This window comes from Myxocyprinus asiaticus, chromosome 6 (assembly GCF_019703515.2).
Source record: "Myxocyprinus asiaticus isolate MX2 ecotype Aquarium Trade chromosome 6, UBuf_Myxa_2, whole genome shotgun sequence".
NCBI lineage: Eukaryota > Metazoa > Chordata > Actinopteri > Cypriniformes > Catostomidae > Myxocyprinus > Myxocyprinus asiaticus.
Window position 1 is genome coordinate 6578236 of NC_059349.1, and position 19890 is coordinate 6598125.

Genomic DNA, 19890 nt, shown 5'->3' on the forward strand with positions numbered 1-19890 from the left:
TTCTAGTTCAGTCAACTCAAAACTGTGATTTATCTGGGTTCATGTGACACGTAAGCTTCGAGTAAGACAAACTGTCATGTTTTTTGCTAGTGCGACAAGTTTCTGTAATGTAATGACTACCTGTTAGGGTTTATAGTGCATGTTTCATGTTATACTGAAAAAACAAATGTATTATTAAAAAATAAACTTAAAGTCATATAATTTCTTTGAACTTCATTGCATTTTAATTCTACTTGCTTAAATTCAAACTCCAATTGCAATTCATCATCTTTTTTCACTAACTCAATTCAATTTCTATCCAAATTCAGGATTGAATTGGCATTCTTGGTGCACAACTTTGGTATAGTTACAAATGAACTCAGATAACTGTCAGTAACAATATGTTGTTCAGTTTATAAATAAAGAATCGATCATTTCAATAAATATTTTTATTTGTATAGTGATTTTCACAGTGCACATCATTTCAAAGAAGCTTTACAGGAAATCATTCTGTAATGCCTTAAAGGCCCAATGAACACCTTTATAGAAAGTCATACCTTAATGTTTTTGTCTTTGAAGGAGTCATGTCATGAAAAATCAAATTTTTTCTTGATATTTTGACATGTAAGAAAAAGTTTCGGAACTCAAAACATCAGCTTCAGCCCAAAAAGAGCATTTGTTGTTTCCACCTTGCAAAAATGACTCATTTTGAAATCGGCCCCATAGTTTGGTAGGAATGGTGGTTTTATTTAAATAGCCCTGCCTCCACAACATATGTAATTGTTGCAGTAAATTCATAGAGAGAGTGGCTGAGGTACTCCAACTCTGAAAATTAGCTTTAAATAAACAAAAAGATTAAGATGTGGAGTAACGTACCCAGACGTTATTGTGTTCCTTGTTATGAATAAACTGCATCTCTGTATAGCCTTCTGAAGGATCCCAACATTAGGAATGGTTGCGTGTTCAAACTAAGCATCAGTGTGGGATTATATGTTTGTGGCACATTTCTCTACTGATTATTTTGAGGGCCAAGATTAAAGCTTTGCAAAGAACCTTATATTGAAAGACAGAGCAGTGCCAACTGTATTGGACATGACAGTAATGCCGGTGAGTAACAAATTTAAAATGGCTGTTTCAACATTGTGTTTGTTTGATATGTAAGGGACTGTACAGTCAGTCGGTTTTATCTCAAAATATCTCCAACTCTGAGCGAATCTTGCTTATTACACAGTTACTTACCAAAGTAAAACATAATTGATCATGAAATACTGATTTGAGATCAAATAATTTTATTATGCAAGAAGAACGCATAGCGCAGTGAAAGGGTATGAAAGAAAATGTTGTATTAATGCTAGGAAGGCTGCCAGCTGTCTCAACTGTCTCGTGTTAGCCAAGACGTCCTGTAATTTGGTCGCAATTAATACATTTGGACGGCCATTGTCCCATTTTTAAACAGCGATACTGTCAGTCGACTGGTGAATCGATCAAGGTGGAATCAACTGCAAACATCCCTTAAGATGAGACACGGAAACCCTCTCCCAACAGCTGGATACAGATTTATTAACCCTTCACATTCGCAACTTGTGTTAGACTGGACTATTTTCACTTTATATAGCATTATTTTATCACCAAATCTTGTAATATACTATAAGCATTGGGGAGCAACAGTGTACTGACTTTGTTTTACATAGTTATTTCAGTCAAACAACTGTTGTAATTTGATTGTGTGCTTCACATACAATGGGACATATTGCTAAAGACTATGAGAGTAGTCGCTTTAAGATCAGCAGCAATAGGACCTCACAAAGGTGGTTATTAAAGGTCGACCTTCAGACCACTGGGGTATCTATTCAGTGTTTCTACTCGGATAAGGGGTGCCCAAATTCAGTGAAATAACCTTGATTTTTGTAATCTTATTCTTACTGATTGCACTGTATAATTTAATTTAATTTAAATACCTTGTGGAAGTTTCTGAACAAGAAAGGTGGGGGCCCTTACGAAAATCGAGAGTTCATGGCAAATTTGCCGCAAATTCGCCACTGATAAATTTCACATGCAAATAAGCTTTGCAGCAAACTTGCAGCAAACTGTCCATTGTTGCAAAAGGTTTGGTAAAGGTTCATCACTACTGGCGAAGAGCTGCAAACTTCTGGCAAACATTTGTGGCAAATCAAAAGCTCATTTGCATGTGAAAATAATGAGCTGTAAATTTGTCGATTCAAGATCAAGGGTGATAGACGTTAGGAACTCAGGAAGGTGGTTATTAAAGGTTATGGAGGTGGCCGTTTCAATGCCACGGGGTGATCGACATTTGGATATACTACTTTAATAATAATACAAATAAAAAACATGACCCCTTTAAGAATGTTTTTTTTTATTATGTATTACAGTGTTTCTCAATCCTTTCCTAGAGTACCACTAAAACCACACATTTCGTATTTCTCCCTTATTTGACACTCAATTCAGATCAGATTCAGTAGAATCAGATGTGTAGTGTTACTTGTGTTCCAGGACTGGATTACGTTAGCTAACTTAAGTGACTAATAACTGTAATTATTGAACAAAACAGACATTTGCTTTGTTTTAGAGATAATAAGATAAAAAAGCTATAATTGGGCAGTGGGACACAAACCTAGTATTTGTTTTCATCTCACAACGTAAATACTATAACGTTACTCAAAACGAACCTGTCACCACAGAAAGCACCCGGGAGTGTGGTGGCCTGCTGTGTGACATCATGGTTATTTAATCTGGTATATCTAATATATCTGTCTCACTCTTTTAGTCTCTTTCACATGATCAAGATCCTCAAGATAAAATTTGCTCAATGTAACATATTTGGGCAAAACTTCCTTAAATGTGTCCGTAGAGTACTTGATGAACTGTAACTCTTTCCACATGGAGAGCAGTAGAATGGATTCTCTCTAGTATGCACTTTCTCATGTCTTTTCTGCTGTTTGGGCCGTTTGAAACCCTTTCCACAATGTGAGCACTTGTGAGGTTTTTCTCCAGTATGAATTCTTTCATGCACTTTCAAGTCTTCAGCTCTGATAAAAGCTTTACCACACTCTGAGCATACATGAGGTTTTACACCCAAATGTATTCTCTGGTGCTGTTTCATATAAGCCAGCTGTGAAAAACTCTTTCCACAAACAGTGCAGCTGTAAGGCTTCTCATTAGACTCATGAAGTTTCAAGTGTCTTTTTAGCATTGATGCAAAAATAAATTTTTGACCACACTGATCACAGCTAAATGGCTTTTCTTCAAAGTGATAGCGCAGATGAAGTCTGAGACTGTCTCCCTGTTTGAAACTCTTGCCACAATGAGAACAGTGGTGTAATTGATTAGAGTGAATATTTCTGTGTTTTCTTAGGCTACATGGACTTGCCAAAATCTTTCCACACTCAAGGCATTTGAAAGGCTCTCTAGTGTGAGTTTTCATGTGATACGAAAGGTTTACTTTCTGTCTGAAACACTTTCCACACTCAAGGCATGTGAAAGGCTTCTCTCTAGTGTGAGTTTTCATGTGATACGAAAGGTTTACTTTCTGCCTGAAACTCTTTCCACACTGAAGACATGCGAAAGGCTTCTCTCCAGTGTGAGTTCTTATGTGGACATTAAGGTTTCCTTTATGTTTAAAACTCTTATCACAATGAGGGCAGGTGAAAGAATTTTTTGTTTTTCTTCTAAGAGTTCTTTTTTGTGAGAATTTATTTTCTGTCTGAGAGCAGCTATAAGATTTTTCTCCAGTTATGAAATCATCAGGTTTCTGATACTGATGTTTCTCCTCCTCTTCATTCAGCTCCTCACTTTCCTCTTTCACTTCCATCAGCTCTAAAAAGAACACATGAACATCAGTCAATACAATAGGGATAACTGTGAAAAAAGAAAATAAATGTGAACTGCAAACAAATAGAAATGAATACTTGATCTCTGTTTGTGCTGTGTGATCTTTGTCATCCTGAAAGGTTAATTCTATCATTCTCATGTTCAGTGGATTATCCTGGAATAGGCAACAGAGTTTGGCTTTTCCCTGTACTGTAGTGATACGACTGCACGGATCACCAAGAGAACCTCGGTGGTTGAGTGCTAACCAGAGGTGATATGCACAGATATTTATCAACGTATTTAAAAACTTGTGTGGTTGAACGACCCGCCACTCCCTCTTGTTATCAACACCCCGCCTCTGAGGGCCAACCTTCAGCCAGGCTCACAATGGGAGTGGGCAGGAGAGAGGAGGGGCACAATTTAAGAAGTCTCCTTTGGGTAGCGGATGATGAGGTACACCTGAGGTGAATAGAGCCTCATCACTGCTGCCATTAAAATGTAGAGATTCTTCACCAGTGCACACACTGGTGTCCTCGCAGGTCCAGGATGAAGAGCGGGAAGGGTACCGGCCGAATTAGATGCACCGCTGGACCCCCTACCTCAGAACCCTGGCGCAAATTAGATGTGTCGCTGGGTAATGACAGCACGTGTCGCGGCTGACAGACTAGGATACCGAGCCACCCTTATCCTCACACCACGGCCCCTGGGGAGACAGGCCACAACAGAAGCTGCTCTGCCCCTCGCGTCCCAGAACCTAGAAGGGGAGTGTGTGCAACCACCAGACCCTGTGCACGTCCTGGACCTTCCCATGGGCATTCCCCAACCTACACAACGCCCCCTGTGAGGACACCAGATTCCCCCTAAGTTATGGACACTTTTTTCCATGAGCACTTTATTTCCCCATTTTGACATTTTATGTCTGTAAAGGAGGAGGCAAGAAGCAGCTTTCCTTGTTTAGGTAAGGATTTATTTCTTCCTCTTTGCAGCACAATTTACCGTCTCAGGTTAAGCACTAAGTTAAACCACTGTCACACTCCGCTTCACAAAATAAACTCTCATTACTCGTAATAACAAATCCTTGCTCTGGTTCGGGCCTGTTGTGTCCAGTCTCTCTCTCCGGAAAGATGCTTGACCACGCCCCCGCTGCCACATATCCCCACCGCCCAACTCAGGCCGGGGCAGCATCCGGCCTGCCTACCACCCCCCCCCCATTCCTGGAAAGGAAGTCGGCGACAGCCATCCGCGCCCCCGGTCTGTGGACCACCTTGAACTTGAACGGCTGAAGAGCTAGATACCAATGGGTGATCCGGGCATTAGTATCTTTCATGCGGTGGAGCCACTGGAGTGGGGCGTGATCCGAGCAGAGGGTGAAGGCCCGCCCCAGCAGGTAGTATCGGAGAGTGAGGACCGCCCACTTGATGGCGAGACACTCCTTTTCCACGGTGCTGTACTTAGTTTCCCTTAACGAGAGCTTACGGCTAATGTACAGCACAGGGCGCTCCTCCCCCTCCACTACCTGCGAGAGTACAGCCCCCAGCCCCCTGTCTGAAGCATCTGTCTGTAAAACAAAAGGGAGAGAGAAGTCAGGTGAATGTAAAAGCAGCCCCCCGCAAAGTGCAGCTTTAACTTGCGTGAACCCCTGCTGACACTGCTCCATCCACTGGACCGGATCTGGAGCTCCCTTTTTAGTGAGATCAGTCAGCGGGCTGGTGACATCCGAATAATTAGGTACGAACCTTCTATAATAGCCAGCCAGCCCCAGGAACTGTCTTACCCCCTTTTTGGTCTTGGGTCTCGGGCAGGTCGCAATCGCCGCTGTCTTGTCAATTTGGGGACGCACCTGCCCGTGGCCCAAGTGGAACCCCAGATACCGTACCTCCACCCGTCCAATCGCGCACTTCTTCGGGGTTCGCTGTGAGTCCCGCTCGGCGCAGCGATCTCAGAACTGCCCTCAGATGTTGCATATGCGTAAGCTGAATGCGGTCTGAGGATTCGGTCCATGAGACGCTGAAACGTAGCCGGGGCTCCAAACAAACCGAACGGAAGTGTCACAAATTGGTGTAATCCAAACGGTGTGGAGAAGGCGGTTTTCTCACGGGAAATTGGTGTCAAGGGGATCTGCCAATAACCCTTCGTTAAATCCAATGTCGAATAAAAACGAGCAGTGCCCAACTGATCGAGGCATTGGATATGCATCAAATTTAGACACCGCGTTGACTTTTCTATAATCCACACAGAATCGCACAGACCCGTCGCTCTTAGGCACTAGAACAACTGGGCTGGACCAATCACTGTGGGATTCTTCTATTACCCCCATATCAAGCATTGCATCCAATTCTTCCCGAATGATTTTCTTCTTGTGTTCGGGTAGTCGATAGGGGCGGCTACGTACCATGACCCCCGGCTCGGTCTCAATGTGGTGATGGATGAGGTTTGTACGTCCCGGTAGAGGGGAAAACATGTCTGCAAACTCCTGTTGCAACCTAGCAACCTCCGCGAGTTGGCTCGGTGAGAGGTGGTCTCCGCAAATGACCGGGGTGAACTGTTTATGTTTTGAACTCACCTCCGGTCCGAGCTCCGCCTTCTCGGGAACTACCGTAGCCAACGTCATGGGAACCGCCTCCCTCCACAATTTCAGGAGATTGAGGTGGTATATTTGACGTGCGCCCCCTCTATCGGTTCGTTTAACCTCATAATCGAGATCTCCCACTCGTCGTGTGACCTCAAAGGGTCCTTGCCACTTGGCGAGTAATTTAGAGTTCAATGTGGGAAGCAATACAAGCACTTTATCTCTCGGTGCAAATTCCCTTAGCTGAGTTCCCCTGTCATACAGTCGGCGCTGTCGTTCTTGAGCTTGGAGCAAATTCTCCTGTGTTAGTTGTCCCAAAGTGTGGAGTTTTGCTCTAAGATAAAGAACATACTGAATTTCATTTTTACTGTTTGAAGGTCCCTCCTCCCAGGCTTCTCGCAATACATCGAGCACACCGCGTGGGCGTCGCCCATACAGCAGCTCGAATGGGGAGAAGCCAGTGGAGGCTTGCGGGACCTCTCGGTACTGCAAATAACAGGGGGTCAAGCCATTTATCCCAATTTCTAGCATCATCGTGCACGAACTTACGAATCATGTTTTTGTAGGGCTTTACTGGTTGTTTAGATCAGTGTTACTATCAGAAATAATTAATAACTATTTCTGTAGTTATTAATCAATATTTAAATTAATTAATTGGATCTAACTCATTAAACCTCATATGGGACTCCAGTAAATGTAGTGTGCTACGTTTAGGAGCAAGTTTGGTTATTAGCAATAACCAATAATTATCAAAGATAATTATTAATTATTAAAATCAATAGAACATTGATGAGAATCAATGTTAGCTTTTTTTAATCCTTTAAATCAACAGTTATCAAAGATAATCGTTAATTGTTAACGTCGATGAAACATTAATTAAAATTAACACTAGCTTATTGATCATTCAAATTCAAAGATAATTATCAATTATCAAAAATCAATAGAAGGATTAACATTGACGGGGCACCACCCTGAAATCAGGGACTAATAACCGAATATTAAAACAGTCTCAATATTAGATTGTTTTCTTAGGAAAATCGACATCCGAAGAATATCGATTTTCGGGGAAAAAAACAATGAATGAAGGTTTGAATCCGAGCACTGACATCCCGTCAGCACGACACAGGCATATGCAAAACAAACCAAAACACTTCTCTTTGTAATATAAACAAAGTTTATTTATGCAGTAATATCAATTAATAATTAATACAATGCAGTCAATAAACTTCCGACTTACAACTACAAACTAAACAGTGATATGATTAGATATGGAAATAAAAATAATTCTATAACACATAAGGTGTGTGTGTGACAGTGTGTGTGTGTGTGTGTGTGTGTCAGTGTGGTTAGTGAGAGAGAGAGAGAGAGATGATTCAGTGACAGCCCGAAAGCTGATTTCGCGATAGCTGGATATAAAGCAGCCGGGTTCATCACTCAGAGACGCGGTTTTACGAGCGGGGCTCGTAAAAGTCCCTTGTTATTTGACTCTTTAATGGATGAACTCAGTTGCTGTCTCACCCGCGATGGCGAAAATGTACAACAGTCCAATTTGGTTGGACCACAATACAGCAAAACAAATTCGTGATAATTAATACCCTGAGTATTAATTAGGAGCGGACATGGCGGTCCGTAAACTGTACAAGCAAAAACCTTGAAACACAAGAATAACACGCTATAATATCTATCTCTGCCCAGACGTAACCTCTTACTTGTATCGCATGAGGACACAGGTAGAATGTGTTTTCCTCCGTCCTTTAACCTTGACCCGGTTCCTTGAGGTTCGTGTGATGACGAGAGCCGTTTCCTCGCGCTGTCGGCGGCCGGTACGGCTGTTGGTTCTCGGCGGGCTGGCGGAGAACTCAGAAATGTCAACTTGATTGAAGATGGAAGATAAATCTTTAATCTCTTCACTTCTGTAGGCCAACGGATGAAGATGCGAATTGCTCGGCGGTCTCCTTCGGATCCGTTAGAGTGTTCGGTTGAACACAGAGTAATCTCAACTCGTCCAGCGAGATGGAGATTGTATGGCTACAGTTTCAAGTCGGACATTACTTCCTTAAGCCACGAGGTTGCACCGGAGAGAAGCAAAAAGCTACGTCCGTATTCGGTGAACGAAGTCACGGGAAGCCACTTTGGAAGCATTTCAGAATTATTTGAAGTCCTGATGATGTCATGTTTGAGGGACGTTCTGTTGTGTGCCTCATCCAATAGGAGTTGAGTGCTCGATCCTTTAGTGAGCAAGGCTTCATGGATTTGTAGTCTGTTTTGGACTCCCTTTGTTTGATTTTGGCGCGATTTTTATCAGTAAGATTTACGACTTAGGAGGGAGCTTGAGGAATGTTTTTTATGAATGTTAGGCCTGCCTTTGTCTTCTATCTGAATACATGAGGCCCAACATTTTTAAGGGTTTTATTAAATCGTTCCACCAGGCTATCTGTTTGAGGATGGTACACGCTGCTGCGAATCGATTTAATATTTAACAACTCGTACAGTTCGTGTAGTGTCCGTGACATAAACGTTGTGCCCTGATCGGTGAGGATTTCTTTTGGAATCCCCACCCGGGAGATTATTTTGAAGAGCGCCTCCGCAACACTGCATGCTGAGATGTTGCGAAGAGGCACTGCTTCCGGATATCGCGTTGCATAGTCCACTAGGACCAATACAAAGTGATGTCCGTGTGCTGACCGTTCTAATGGCCCGACGAGGTCCATTCCAATTCTCTCAAAGGGAACCTCGATCAGAGGGAGAGGGCGCAATGGCGCTTTTGGGGTGGCCAGTGGGTTAACCAGCTGGCATTCGCGGCATGCCGCACACCACCTGCGGACATCGCCGCCAATGCCCGGCCAATAGAAACGGGCTATTAGACGGTTCAGTGTCTTCCTTTCTCCTAAGTGACCCGCCATGGGATTATAATGAGCCGCCTGGAATACCATTTCCCGACGGCTCCTTGGAATCAAAAGTTGGGTTGTATCCTCTTTGGTCCGAGTGTCCTGTGTCACTCTATACAACCGCTCATTTATAATTGCAAAATAGGGGTATGAAAGGGCGATGTCCGGCTGGAGTCGTTGACCATCGATGACTCTCACTTGGTCAAAGGCGTGTTTGAGGGTTTCGTCACACGACTACTCCAAAGGGAAATCCCTGTCAGGGAATTCCCTGAGAAGGAGAGGGGCTGCAGCCTCTCCCCCTCTCTCGTCATTATGACGTGGAGCTGTCAAGGACGGCCCCGGCTCCGCCTCCCCTGCCAGAGCATCGCACATCACACATCTCCCTGTTTTCGTACAGGACCCATCCACGCAAATTCCCTTTAATAAAACTCTAAAATCAGGCCAATCAGTCCCCAAAATCAGCGGATGGGTGAGGCAGGAACTAACCGCGGCCTCCACTCTATGCTTTTTCCCCCGAAATTTAATTGTCAGGGTCACCACCGGATACTTGTGAATATCTCCGTGTACACATTTCACCTTCACCGTTTTAGTTGTGACCAATGCCACGGGTTGAACCAGGCATTGGTGGATAGTGGTTTGATTACACCCGGTGTCCACCAACGCTTGATGAGTACCCCCCTTGACACTTACCGGTATCTGGTACGCTCCGGCCCGGTCGGAGGCAGCCTGTGGGAGGTCAGAGACCCGCACCACCATCCCCAGCTCCATCAGAGGGCACTGATCTCGGAAGTGGCTCGGGTCTCCGCACCTCCAGCAGGCCGGCCCAGGTGCTACGTCCGCACTTGCTTCGGCGGGCGCACCCCCCTGAGGGGGAGAGCGGCGGGGCATTGGAGTAGGGGAAGCTGTCGCCTCCCACACCCGGGGAACTGGTCTCAGGGGCTGAAGTCCTCCTCGTCTGCGTGGGGCAGAAACGGGACCTGGAGAGAGAGCAGAACGAGAGGAGAAAGGGGAGGGGGAAGAAACAGAGGGAGGAGAGAAAATGTAGGAGGGCTCTTCTGCCCTCGGGATCGCCGCCATGTGGTCCTCCGCAAGTCGGATAAATTCCTCCAACGACGCCGGGCGGTGGCACTGGACCCACTCCGCCGTCCCTTTTGGCAGTCGATCTGTGAATTGTTCCAGTACCACCTGGTCGATAATCCCCTGGACGTCGCGGTCCCCCGCTAGCAGCCATCTTCAGCAGGCGTCACGGAGCCGCTGGGCAAAGGCAAACGGGCGGTCGGAGCTCTCCAACTTCAAGCTCTGGAAGAGTTGACGACTTTCCTCCGGAGTGCGACCAACCCGTTGCAAGATGGCTCTTTTTAAATCTCCGTAGGCCAGGAGGCTCGTCGCTGGCAGTTGTTGAGCCGCAAGCTGGGCTTCCCCGGACAATAGTGGGATCAGTCGGGCTGCCCATTGGCCGAGCGGCCAGCCCCAGATCTCGGCGGTCCGCTCAAACAAATCCAGGAAGGCCTCAGGGTCGTCCGCCGCCCCCATTTTCTGTAATGCTGGCGGGGGTAACGGCATGGGAGTGTCCGGGGTTACATGTAAAACATTAACCAATGTGACTAAAAATTTGTCTTTACGCATTACGCAATACTACTTGCCTCAGTCTATGAACAGAATGCACACGAGATCATTAAAAGAAGCTGTTTTAAACTACTTGATTTAAAGAAATATATATGCATTAGATAATGTGTAATTTGTAATGTTTATATTCTGCATTCATGGCCCTAATGCTATGCTAAAATGCTATATATGGTCATAATATGCACCGGTTGCCATCTGTTACTGTATTTTTTGTTGAATTTTGTGAATACAGGTAAGATCATGAAAAAAATCTTTTTTTATATGTGCTTTTTAAAGAAAGACATTTGATACTACTGTTAATTGTCAAATACAGATAAAAGAATAATGATTAGAGACCATATCAATGACCATGTTTACATACACTTAAGCAAATGGTTTATACCAGGGTTTTTGCAGAAAGCAGCGTTCTGAAATGTCATGTGATGGAAAGTTTTGGGCTAAGTATGTAAGAGCAGAGAACTTTTATGAGAACAAACTGTCTTTTTGTGATAGTAATAATGTCTGGAAAATTATACTTAGCTGTGAATTGAAGAACTAGAACCAGCCAAGACAAAAGTTTTTGTAATGCTGTAATATGTTTCTGGTATACTGACTTGGGTGATGAATATAGACATGGACAATTCCCTTATGTCACCTGTTTAAAAAAGTTTTTTTTTTTTTTTTGCTTAATAATAAGATTTAAACCAATCAGAATGAAGTAAACAAGTATTGTGGGATGTGGTCATACATGTAATGTGTAAAAGCTTTTGTTTAACTTTGTTGAGTGGAGAGTCTTCCAACCGTGTCTGATTGGGACCTCCCTACTGAATTAAAATAAATGAGGAAATGGGGTAAACTGAAGTCTGTCTGGGTTTTTGCTGTAGCACAAACAGCAGAATATACAGGATTCTCATATCAGATCATAGAGTGAGCATTTTGTTGCTCAGGGAGGATAATACAGGATCTCAGTTTGAGTCTGAGCCAGTTAATCCAAGACAGAACGCTTTCAACCTCTCGGTTAGAGTCCGAGTTATAATCTCCAGGTTCGAGTCTGGGCTGATCCAACGATACCAATGTCATTCAATAGGCACTGCATTGATGTTTCCATAAATCCTCGACACCTGACCTCCACAGAGTAAATGGCAGTCCTCCTTCCATTTTCCCTGCACTCGGCAGCCAGATCAGCATATTTAGATTCTTCCTCCCATAGGCTGCCTCCAGTCCCTCTTCCCATGGGACAGTAAGCTCAATCACTAAGACTTTTCTAACTGATGCCAACCATAACACTTTGTCCAGCATTAAGGAGGTAATGGAGACCTCAGAAGGAAATTTCAGCTGCTGGCCAGAGTCAACCTTCATTGTCCAATCACTTCCAGGCATCATGGTTTGATCTGGCTTCCCTCCATACAGTGCCTTGTGCAGGACATCCCTTTTGAAGAAAATCAATGAACTGCCCCTTTTTTTGCCTTTACACGTACCTAAGGTCTCTGCCAGCTTGCGCAGGACCTGATCATTCAGGATGTGCATGAGTAATCGAGTACTTGTTCTGCACATGCTACTGGTTTATTAAAAACACTATTTGAGCAGTGCTATATTAGAGGGCTTTCACACTGGCAGTTTAGCCCGAAACGGAGCATGGTTCATATGAAAAGTCGGTAATGTGAAAGCTGTTTTTTGGACTGGGAAGCAGACTGCAGACTGATCGAGTGTGTCATCGAGGTGTTGGATGAGAGAAGATATGATGGCGTCTGTTCTTTTGAAAGCAAAGTGTGGCAATACTTGTATAATATTTTGATTCATATTGAATTCTACTCTATTTGTATTCAGTTATTGTGGGGTCATGCAAACTAACAGACAAGGATCAGCTTTTATTGTTGGAAAGAAAATGTGAAGCAAACTCGGAAGCTAATCAGACTGGTATGTGTGTATGTATGTTAAATCTCTGAACACGGGCAGAGCGCATTTTATAAAAAGCTATTTTTTTATTTCTCACAAAAAAAATAAAACTTTTTTTTAAACTCACCACATGTTTTATGAATAACATGTGAAATGATAAAAATGTGATAGCCTTTATGTAGACTGAGAGTTTATATCTGTGCATTAATCTCATGCTATCACTATTGGTTTATTCTACTGTTATTTTTAAATCTCACTTGTTTTCCATTTTTATTAATGAATATTGTTCATTAACTTTTTGCCAAAAGAAAAGCATAATTTGTTGAAGTTATTTTATTTTGAAACCATTCTTGTTTGCATTTGTGAATAAAACATAAGATTCACGTGCGTGTCATACATGTTATTTTTATGTGCATTTTAATTTACGAGTAATCGAGTACTCGTTTTTTGTGGGTTAGAGTACTCAACTACAAAATTACTAGAAAATGCCCATCCTTACCGATCATGCTGCCACTTGTACCGTCCTTGTGCCGAGGCGGTCTTGCACCCAGCTAACATATGCTGCAGATTTGCTCTTGAGGCATCACAGAGGGGACAACTCTCCTCTTTGCCATTCCACAGAGACAAATTTCCAAAGCTTGGAAGGGTGTCATAGGAGGAGCTTATTAGAAAACTTAGTCTGGCCTGGGGTACCTTCCATGGTCAGCCCACCCAAAAGCTCTGTCAGATGTACCCTCCTTTACTGTCCAGCACCCTTGCTGCTGCTGGCTGACTACTCTAATCATATACCCTTCATCCACCATCCTAGATATTTCTGAAACTACCATCACTTTTCCTGTGTTGGATAACATTTTCAGGTCCCCATAATAATTGTCTACCAAGCTCCTAATACACTCTGGTACATGGAAAACTCCATTGCATAGCTGAGGAGCTGGTGTGGAACCAATCCATAGGCATTTTCCAGGTCCAGCCAGACAACATGGAGGTCTTTCTTGTCTCTCTTGGCAGACTGGATCTGCTCCCATATTACTGAAGCATGATCCACACACCCAGGAAACCCTGGTACACATGCCTTCTGGTAGCTTGTGTCAATGCATCAATTCTTCAGGAGGTAGTCAGACATCCTCTTTGCTACCACTGAAAGAAAAACTTCTCTCCACATTTAATAGTGCAATACTCCTAAACTGACTACTGTTGGTGGATTCCTGTTCATTGAGTATAACGATGGCTACTGCTCATCGCCACCTCAAGGGTATGCACTGCTTCTTCCAGACAATTCTCAGAAGTCTCCATAACAGTTGGAGAACTGTGGGGTACTTAAACAGCCTATATAGTATCCTATTTGGACCCGGAGCTAAAGTTGCACCGGCTCTTTCTACCACCTGCCTGATCTCACTCAACTTGGGAGGAGCTACATCAAATTCCACTACTGGCTTCGCTGGCTGTAGGACATATCCGAGAGAGATGGATACAGAGACGGCTGTGTTTATTGGGATCACCAAGTTACTGTTTCATGGGGTCTTCTAGTTCTCCTTTGCCATCACCAGCTTTCTACTTCTCTTTTCTCCCAGCAGATTTCTGGCAAACAAAACGGTCCTTTATAAACTTCACCCTCTCATGCTACTTCCTTTTTCTCCGCTGTTGAATTTTCTCTGCTTCCCTGTATACTGCTAGCCTAGCCCTTATGTCATCCCACAATACCTTCAGGCCCTCCTTCTCACACTCCTCTGCCCTCCTCCATGCCTTGTGAAGCTGCCTCCGCTCTTTCACCAGCTGGAGTGTTTCGTTCTCTCATACCCATCACCTTCAGACCACTTTTCCTCACTAACACATCACCAAATCTGCCAACACATTACTCATTAACAATGTCACTAAAAATGTTAAGCTTGGCCTCCACCCTTCCCCTAAGTGCATTCTCCAATGTGGAGCACAGGTCATAATCTAGTCTGCTCCATGCTTCCTTATCATTAGATCTTGGCCAGTTGATTAGCTTCCTTCTCCCTAGTTCCTCTCCTTCTTATTGTCTTGCCTTCCCTGTCTTGTCTGATTTGACTACACAGAAGTAATATATTTCTGTCACATGTTTTCGATTTCACGTGTCTAGTTAAATGGAGCTTTTCATTAGGCATTTTGGTGGAAAACCGGATGTTTTTGATGACTTCTCGGCTCCGGAAAAGCAGTTCGCAATATGGCCTAATGCACTTTTTAAACTGCAAAAGGCAATGATTTAATTATATACTGTATACTTTGCATGTGCTGCATTTCACAGTAAATAAAGTGCTCTGTGCTTTGTCATTAATATACACACAGACCGCACGTGATGTTAATGATGCGGTTAGTGTATAAGCAGTGGCTTCTCACATTCACTTACAAAGCGCACAGCTCATGCAAGACCTTATATTTATTTAATTAAATTAAACAAACTAAATTTGTTTAATTTGTTTAATCATCACACTAAGACACATCACAATTTTATTTAGATTAAATGTGCATTTATACATTCATGTATCCCAAATATGTCAAATTCCGTGACAATCCGTGTTTTATAGTTAATTCCATTTTTTGATTAGATTCTGAGATTCCACCCGTTTTTATGTATCGCACAAATCATTGGGCCATAAAAAGATCCTAAGAGTCGAGTTAACACTCCCTACTCCAGGTTACTTTTTCTATATTTCTATAGATTGTTTAACTGTTTTAATTTTAAAGCTTTTATAACAACAACCACCAACTCTGGTGAACTGACTGAAAGTTTGTTACCTTAATGTTCCACAGCAGTCATTAAATAAAAATCAGGAATGGACACCAACCTCTTTGTTCCTCAGTATCTTCATTGTTCAGTCTGATTGGTTCTGAAATACTGAAATCTTTACTCTCCTCTTTAATAAACTCCTCTTTAACAAACTCCATCTTTTTAGGGGTACATGTAGAAAAGTAGCACATAAGCAGGTTCCAGTGGGTACTTGATATTGGTTTTGCTTCGTTAAACCTGTAAAAGAGAATTTACAACTTTAAAAAAATAGATTAAATAATGAATCATGATTAATCTCAATTATTTTTCAAGGTAATGCATTCAGCTTCTCTTTAATATAAAGACACCAGTCAGAGGTCCGGTGCAGTAGTGCTATTTACTCGTCTCACTCGCTCTCTTCTTCCGAACAACACTGTCTATTCTCTTCCCATCACACAAGCAACAACACAGCCAGTCAAAGTAAATTATGAAGTAACAAACACAGATTCTATACATCTTAAATTGCTTAATAACTGCCTATTCAATTTTGCAGCCACATACAGGCTAATTTTTTGAGATAGTGAATTGGTGGGTTTTTGTTAAATGTGAGCCAAAATCATCACAATTAAAAGAACCAAAGACTTAAACTACTTCAGTCTGTGTGCATTGAATTTATTTAATACACGAGTTTCACAATTTGAGTTGAATTACTGAAATAAATGAACTTTTCCACGACATTCTAATTTATTGAGATGCACCTGTATAACTAGGGATGTGCACGAGTAATCGATTACTAGTTCTACACCAGCCAATCAAGTATTTAAAATACTACTCGAATTTCGCAAATTAATTTTCCTTTACGCATTTGCTGACATGAGAAGCACTGAATTACTCTGTATTTCCCTTTAAATCTCTCACCACATCCTGCAGATACAATTGAGTCCACTGGGGGGGGGGTACTGTGGATGTGTGTCGTCGAGGTGTTGCATGAGAGTAAAAGCTATGAGGTGTCTGTGCTTTTAAAAGCAAGTGAGGCAGTACCTGTAATATTTGGCAGATGGAAATTGTCTTATAGTAAATTTTAGAGAAAACTGGATTGCCTGTTAACCCCAAAGTGTATGTTGTTTTGTTTGATGCCATACCTCAACAAGCTGTGCAGTTTGTTCAAGCTTGTGAAAGTGATGTCTCTGAGATTTTATTTGTAAAAGGCAGCATGTTTATAGGTGATATAGACATTCTCAAACATAATTGTACTAACCAACATATTATAAATATCATAACAGATGAAACAGCTATTCACAAAATGTATTATGGACCTCTGCATTTAAAAATATAGACTGGAGCAAAGCATGGAAATTTGTGAAAAATTGTGTGTAAACAAAGTGAAAGAGGTCACATTTAAAATGTTACATGGTATATATCCAGCTAAAAGTGTACTAGAGAGGTTTCAATTGGATATTAATTATTCCTGTAATTTTTGTTCATTAGAAAAAGAGTCTATTGTCCATCTTTTTTATAATTGTGCATACACAAAGATGTTTTGGGTGGATATGGAAAACTTTATTAGAAATAAAACTGATATGTTAGTCAGGTTGAATGATTTTGACATCTGTATGTATTATTCAAATGTAGATAATAAGAATTGTATTTTTCTTGTACAACTTTTTATTATTTTGGGGAAATTTAACACACAAAAAGAAATGGTCAAGTTCAAAGCCAAATTGTATTCACTTCCTCCAGGAAACTAAAGAATATAGCACCTGTTTAGAGAACATTGGTAATAAAAAAGCTAAGACGACTTGTAATGTTTTTCATGAATAAAGAATATTTGAGATTTGAATGTACACTCTGGCTGTTATTTTGTGTGTGTGTGTGTGTGTGTGTGTATAAACTTGTATATTTTTGTACACTATTGTATACTTTGTTCTGGCAATAAAAAAAACTAAAAAAAACTACTTGTAATATTTGGATTCTTATTGAGTTTTACACTGTTGGTATTTGGTTCTTGTTGGAATCAACCAAACCAAGGAACAAGGATCTGCTTTTTGGTGGACAGATTTGAGGAACTCTGATCCTTATCAGACCAGTATGTGTGTGTGTGTGTGTGTGTGTGTGTGTGTGTGTGCTTGTGTTAAATATCTGAAAGCCGACAGAGCACATTTTACAAAAAGACAAATTTCACCACTTGTTTTTTTTTTCTGAATAATAACATGTGAAGGGATAAATATGTGATAACTTTGAGTCTACATAAAGGCTTTCTTAATATGCAATATTTTACAACCAGTTCAGTTCAAATTAAATGCTGAACCTGACTGCATTGTTTTAATGGCAGAATAACATAACACAAGGTACAGTTATATATACACATGAATTAATGTACATAGTCAAAACACCATGTAATTATAATGTAAATCATGAGGTATCATCAGGAAAAAAGAAAAAAAAATGTACTCACAATTTTAATATTATTGAATTACTGCATATTTGAATTGAATTCCGTTTTTTATTGTTTGTGAGACGAGTAAAAGAGCAGCTGAATAAAGGAATATGCATCTACACAAATCTGAACAATGCAAGACAAGTTTGAACCTAATAGAGTCGCACAAAAACACTCCCGTTATTAAAAGGTTACTGCCCAGCCCACAATCATGTTTTTCCAATCTACATGTTCAGTTATTCATTTTCATTCATGTATTCATTATTAATACGTTTTAACATAACATAGTAACTTTGTTCACTTAAGTTAACAAAACACGAAAACGACATACTGTATGGCGTTGATAGTATTTTATCACTTCACAACCAAATAACAGCGTCATTTACAGAGGCTTACTAGGTGCGCTTAATTTTTTGACCACCAGATGAGTTTATTGAACTGTGTACAGCTTCGAGTGATGAACCCATTTTCAAAACATTTGCATTTAAAGCCCCATTGCTTCATTACTGGGCTGCATGTACATGTAGACGGTGTTTTTTTTTTTTTTTTACGTTGTTTAACTTCTGTTTCTTTACTGTTTAAAACACTTACCCTGCCTCAAACAAGGAGACCGTTGAGCATTCCGTGGCGCAGCATTTATGACATCATCACAACCCTATTCTTCTTTACTTTTTGTTGATTCGCATTCTATTCGCATATCGCCACCTATTGTGCAATAATGGTTTATTTCTTCAGATTTTTTTCTCATTTTCTTACTTTTCCTTTCACTTTCCTTCCTTGTGGTGTTCAGCTTCGGAGCCCCTCAGGAAAACATGAGCAACCCAGTACAATAATAATAAATTCTTATATTTAAATGAGTACAATATATGAATTGTATATAATTCTTGACTCCCAACCCAAACTCCAAATTAGGGTTACGAACTTAAAGAAATGTTCTTAATCGACAACCGTTAGCGTTAATGAATGAAAATCTATTAATCATTACCAGTAACAATAATAAACTGTAAATGGTTTACAGCTTGAAATTAAAAAAATACAAGATGCATATTTTTCTTCAATTAAAGCTTTATTTGTTTGATTTTTGACTGACAAACTGTTCTAATGCAATCATAAAAGTTAACCCTGCAGTTGTGGACTCTTTTAGTATCTGGAATCAGATCAGGAGAGTTTTAAACTTCTGCAAACAAGGACCTTTACTCCAATTCCCTTTAACCATGCATTCCCCCTTCACATAACAAAATTCCATCAAACTGAATTGTGTAATTTTTAACTAAATTAAATTAATGAAACTTTATCTTATTAAAGATTACTCATTTTAAGGAATTTTGTTATGAAACTGAAATGCTGAACAATGCAAAATAAATAAACATTTTTTAATTAAGAGTCCCTTCCAAAAGTTGTTAACTGAATTTAGCAGTGTGCTGCATATGGAGAAAACCACAAAGATTTTTTTCAGATCTGGGAACTTTTACATATTTTGAAAATGGATAAGGAGTACTGTGTGTGTTCTGGGAACATTTTATAATGCAAAGTGTTTAGCAAATATGTGTCAATGTATAAACTTCTCATACAAGGTTAATCTATAATCTATCAGTGCTATCCTTTTTATCTTTTATAAAATAATTTTATATAATACTCAAACCAGCCCATCTGGCACCAACAATCATCCATGCGATTATCTAATCAGCCAGTCGTGTGGCAGCAGTGCAGTGCATAAACTCATTCAGATACAGGTCAGCAGCTTCAGTTAATGTTCACATCAACCATCAGTCTCTAGAATTTACTCAGAATGGTGCCAGAAACAAAAAACATTCAGTGAGCGGCAGTTCTTTGGATGGAAACGCCTTGCTGATGAGAGAGGTCAACAGAGACTGGCCAGACTAACACAGTAACTCAGATAACCTCTCTGTACAATTGTGGTGAGAAGAATATCATCTGAGAATTCTATTCTGAGATT

General features: G+C 41.0%; 1 protein-coding gene across 1 annotated transcript; it reads right to left on the reverse strand.

The window, feature by feature from the left end:
* Nucleotides 1-445: 445 nt before the first annotated feature.
* Nucleotides 446-18577, reverse strand: LOC127442928 (gastrula zinc finger protein XlCGF8.2DB-like). The gene is made up of 3 exons (XM_051701325.1): nt 18525-18577; nt 15576-15754; nt 446-3813 (listed from the first exon to the last, which is right to left on the reverse strand). Exons 2-3 carry the CDS (start codon nt 15706-15708, stop codon nt 2804-2806), a joined length of 1143 nt encoding a protein of 380 aa, XP_051557285.1. The 5' UTR covers nt 15709-15754; nt 18525-18577; the 3' UTR covers nt 446-2803.
* Nucleotides 18578-19890: the final 1313 nt, after the last annotated feature.

Bases quoted from the DNA above. Each gene is read 5' to 3' on its own strand.
- LOC127442928 (XM_051701325.1), bottom strand. From the start codon at position 15,708: ATGTGCTACTTTTCTACATGTACCCCTAAAAAGATGGAGTTTGTTAAA. The intron at 3,814-15,575 runs GTTGGTGTCCAT...TGTTCTTTTTAG, and splicing joins AGATACTGAGGAACAAAGAG to AGCTGATGGAAGTGAAAGAG.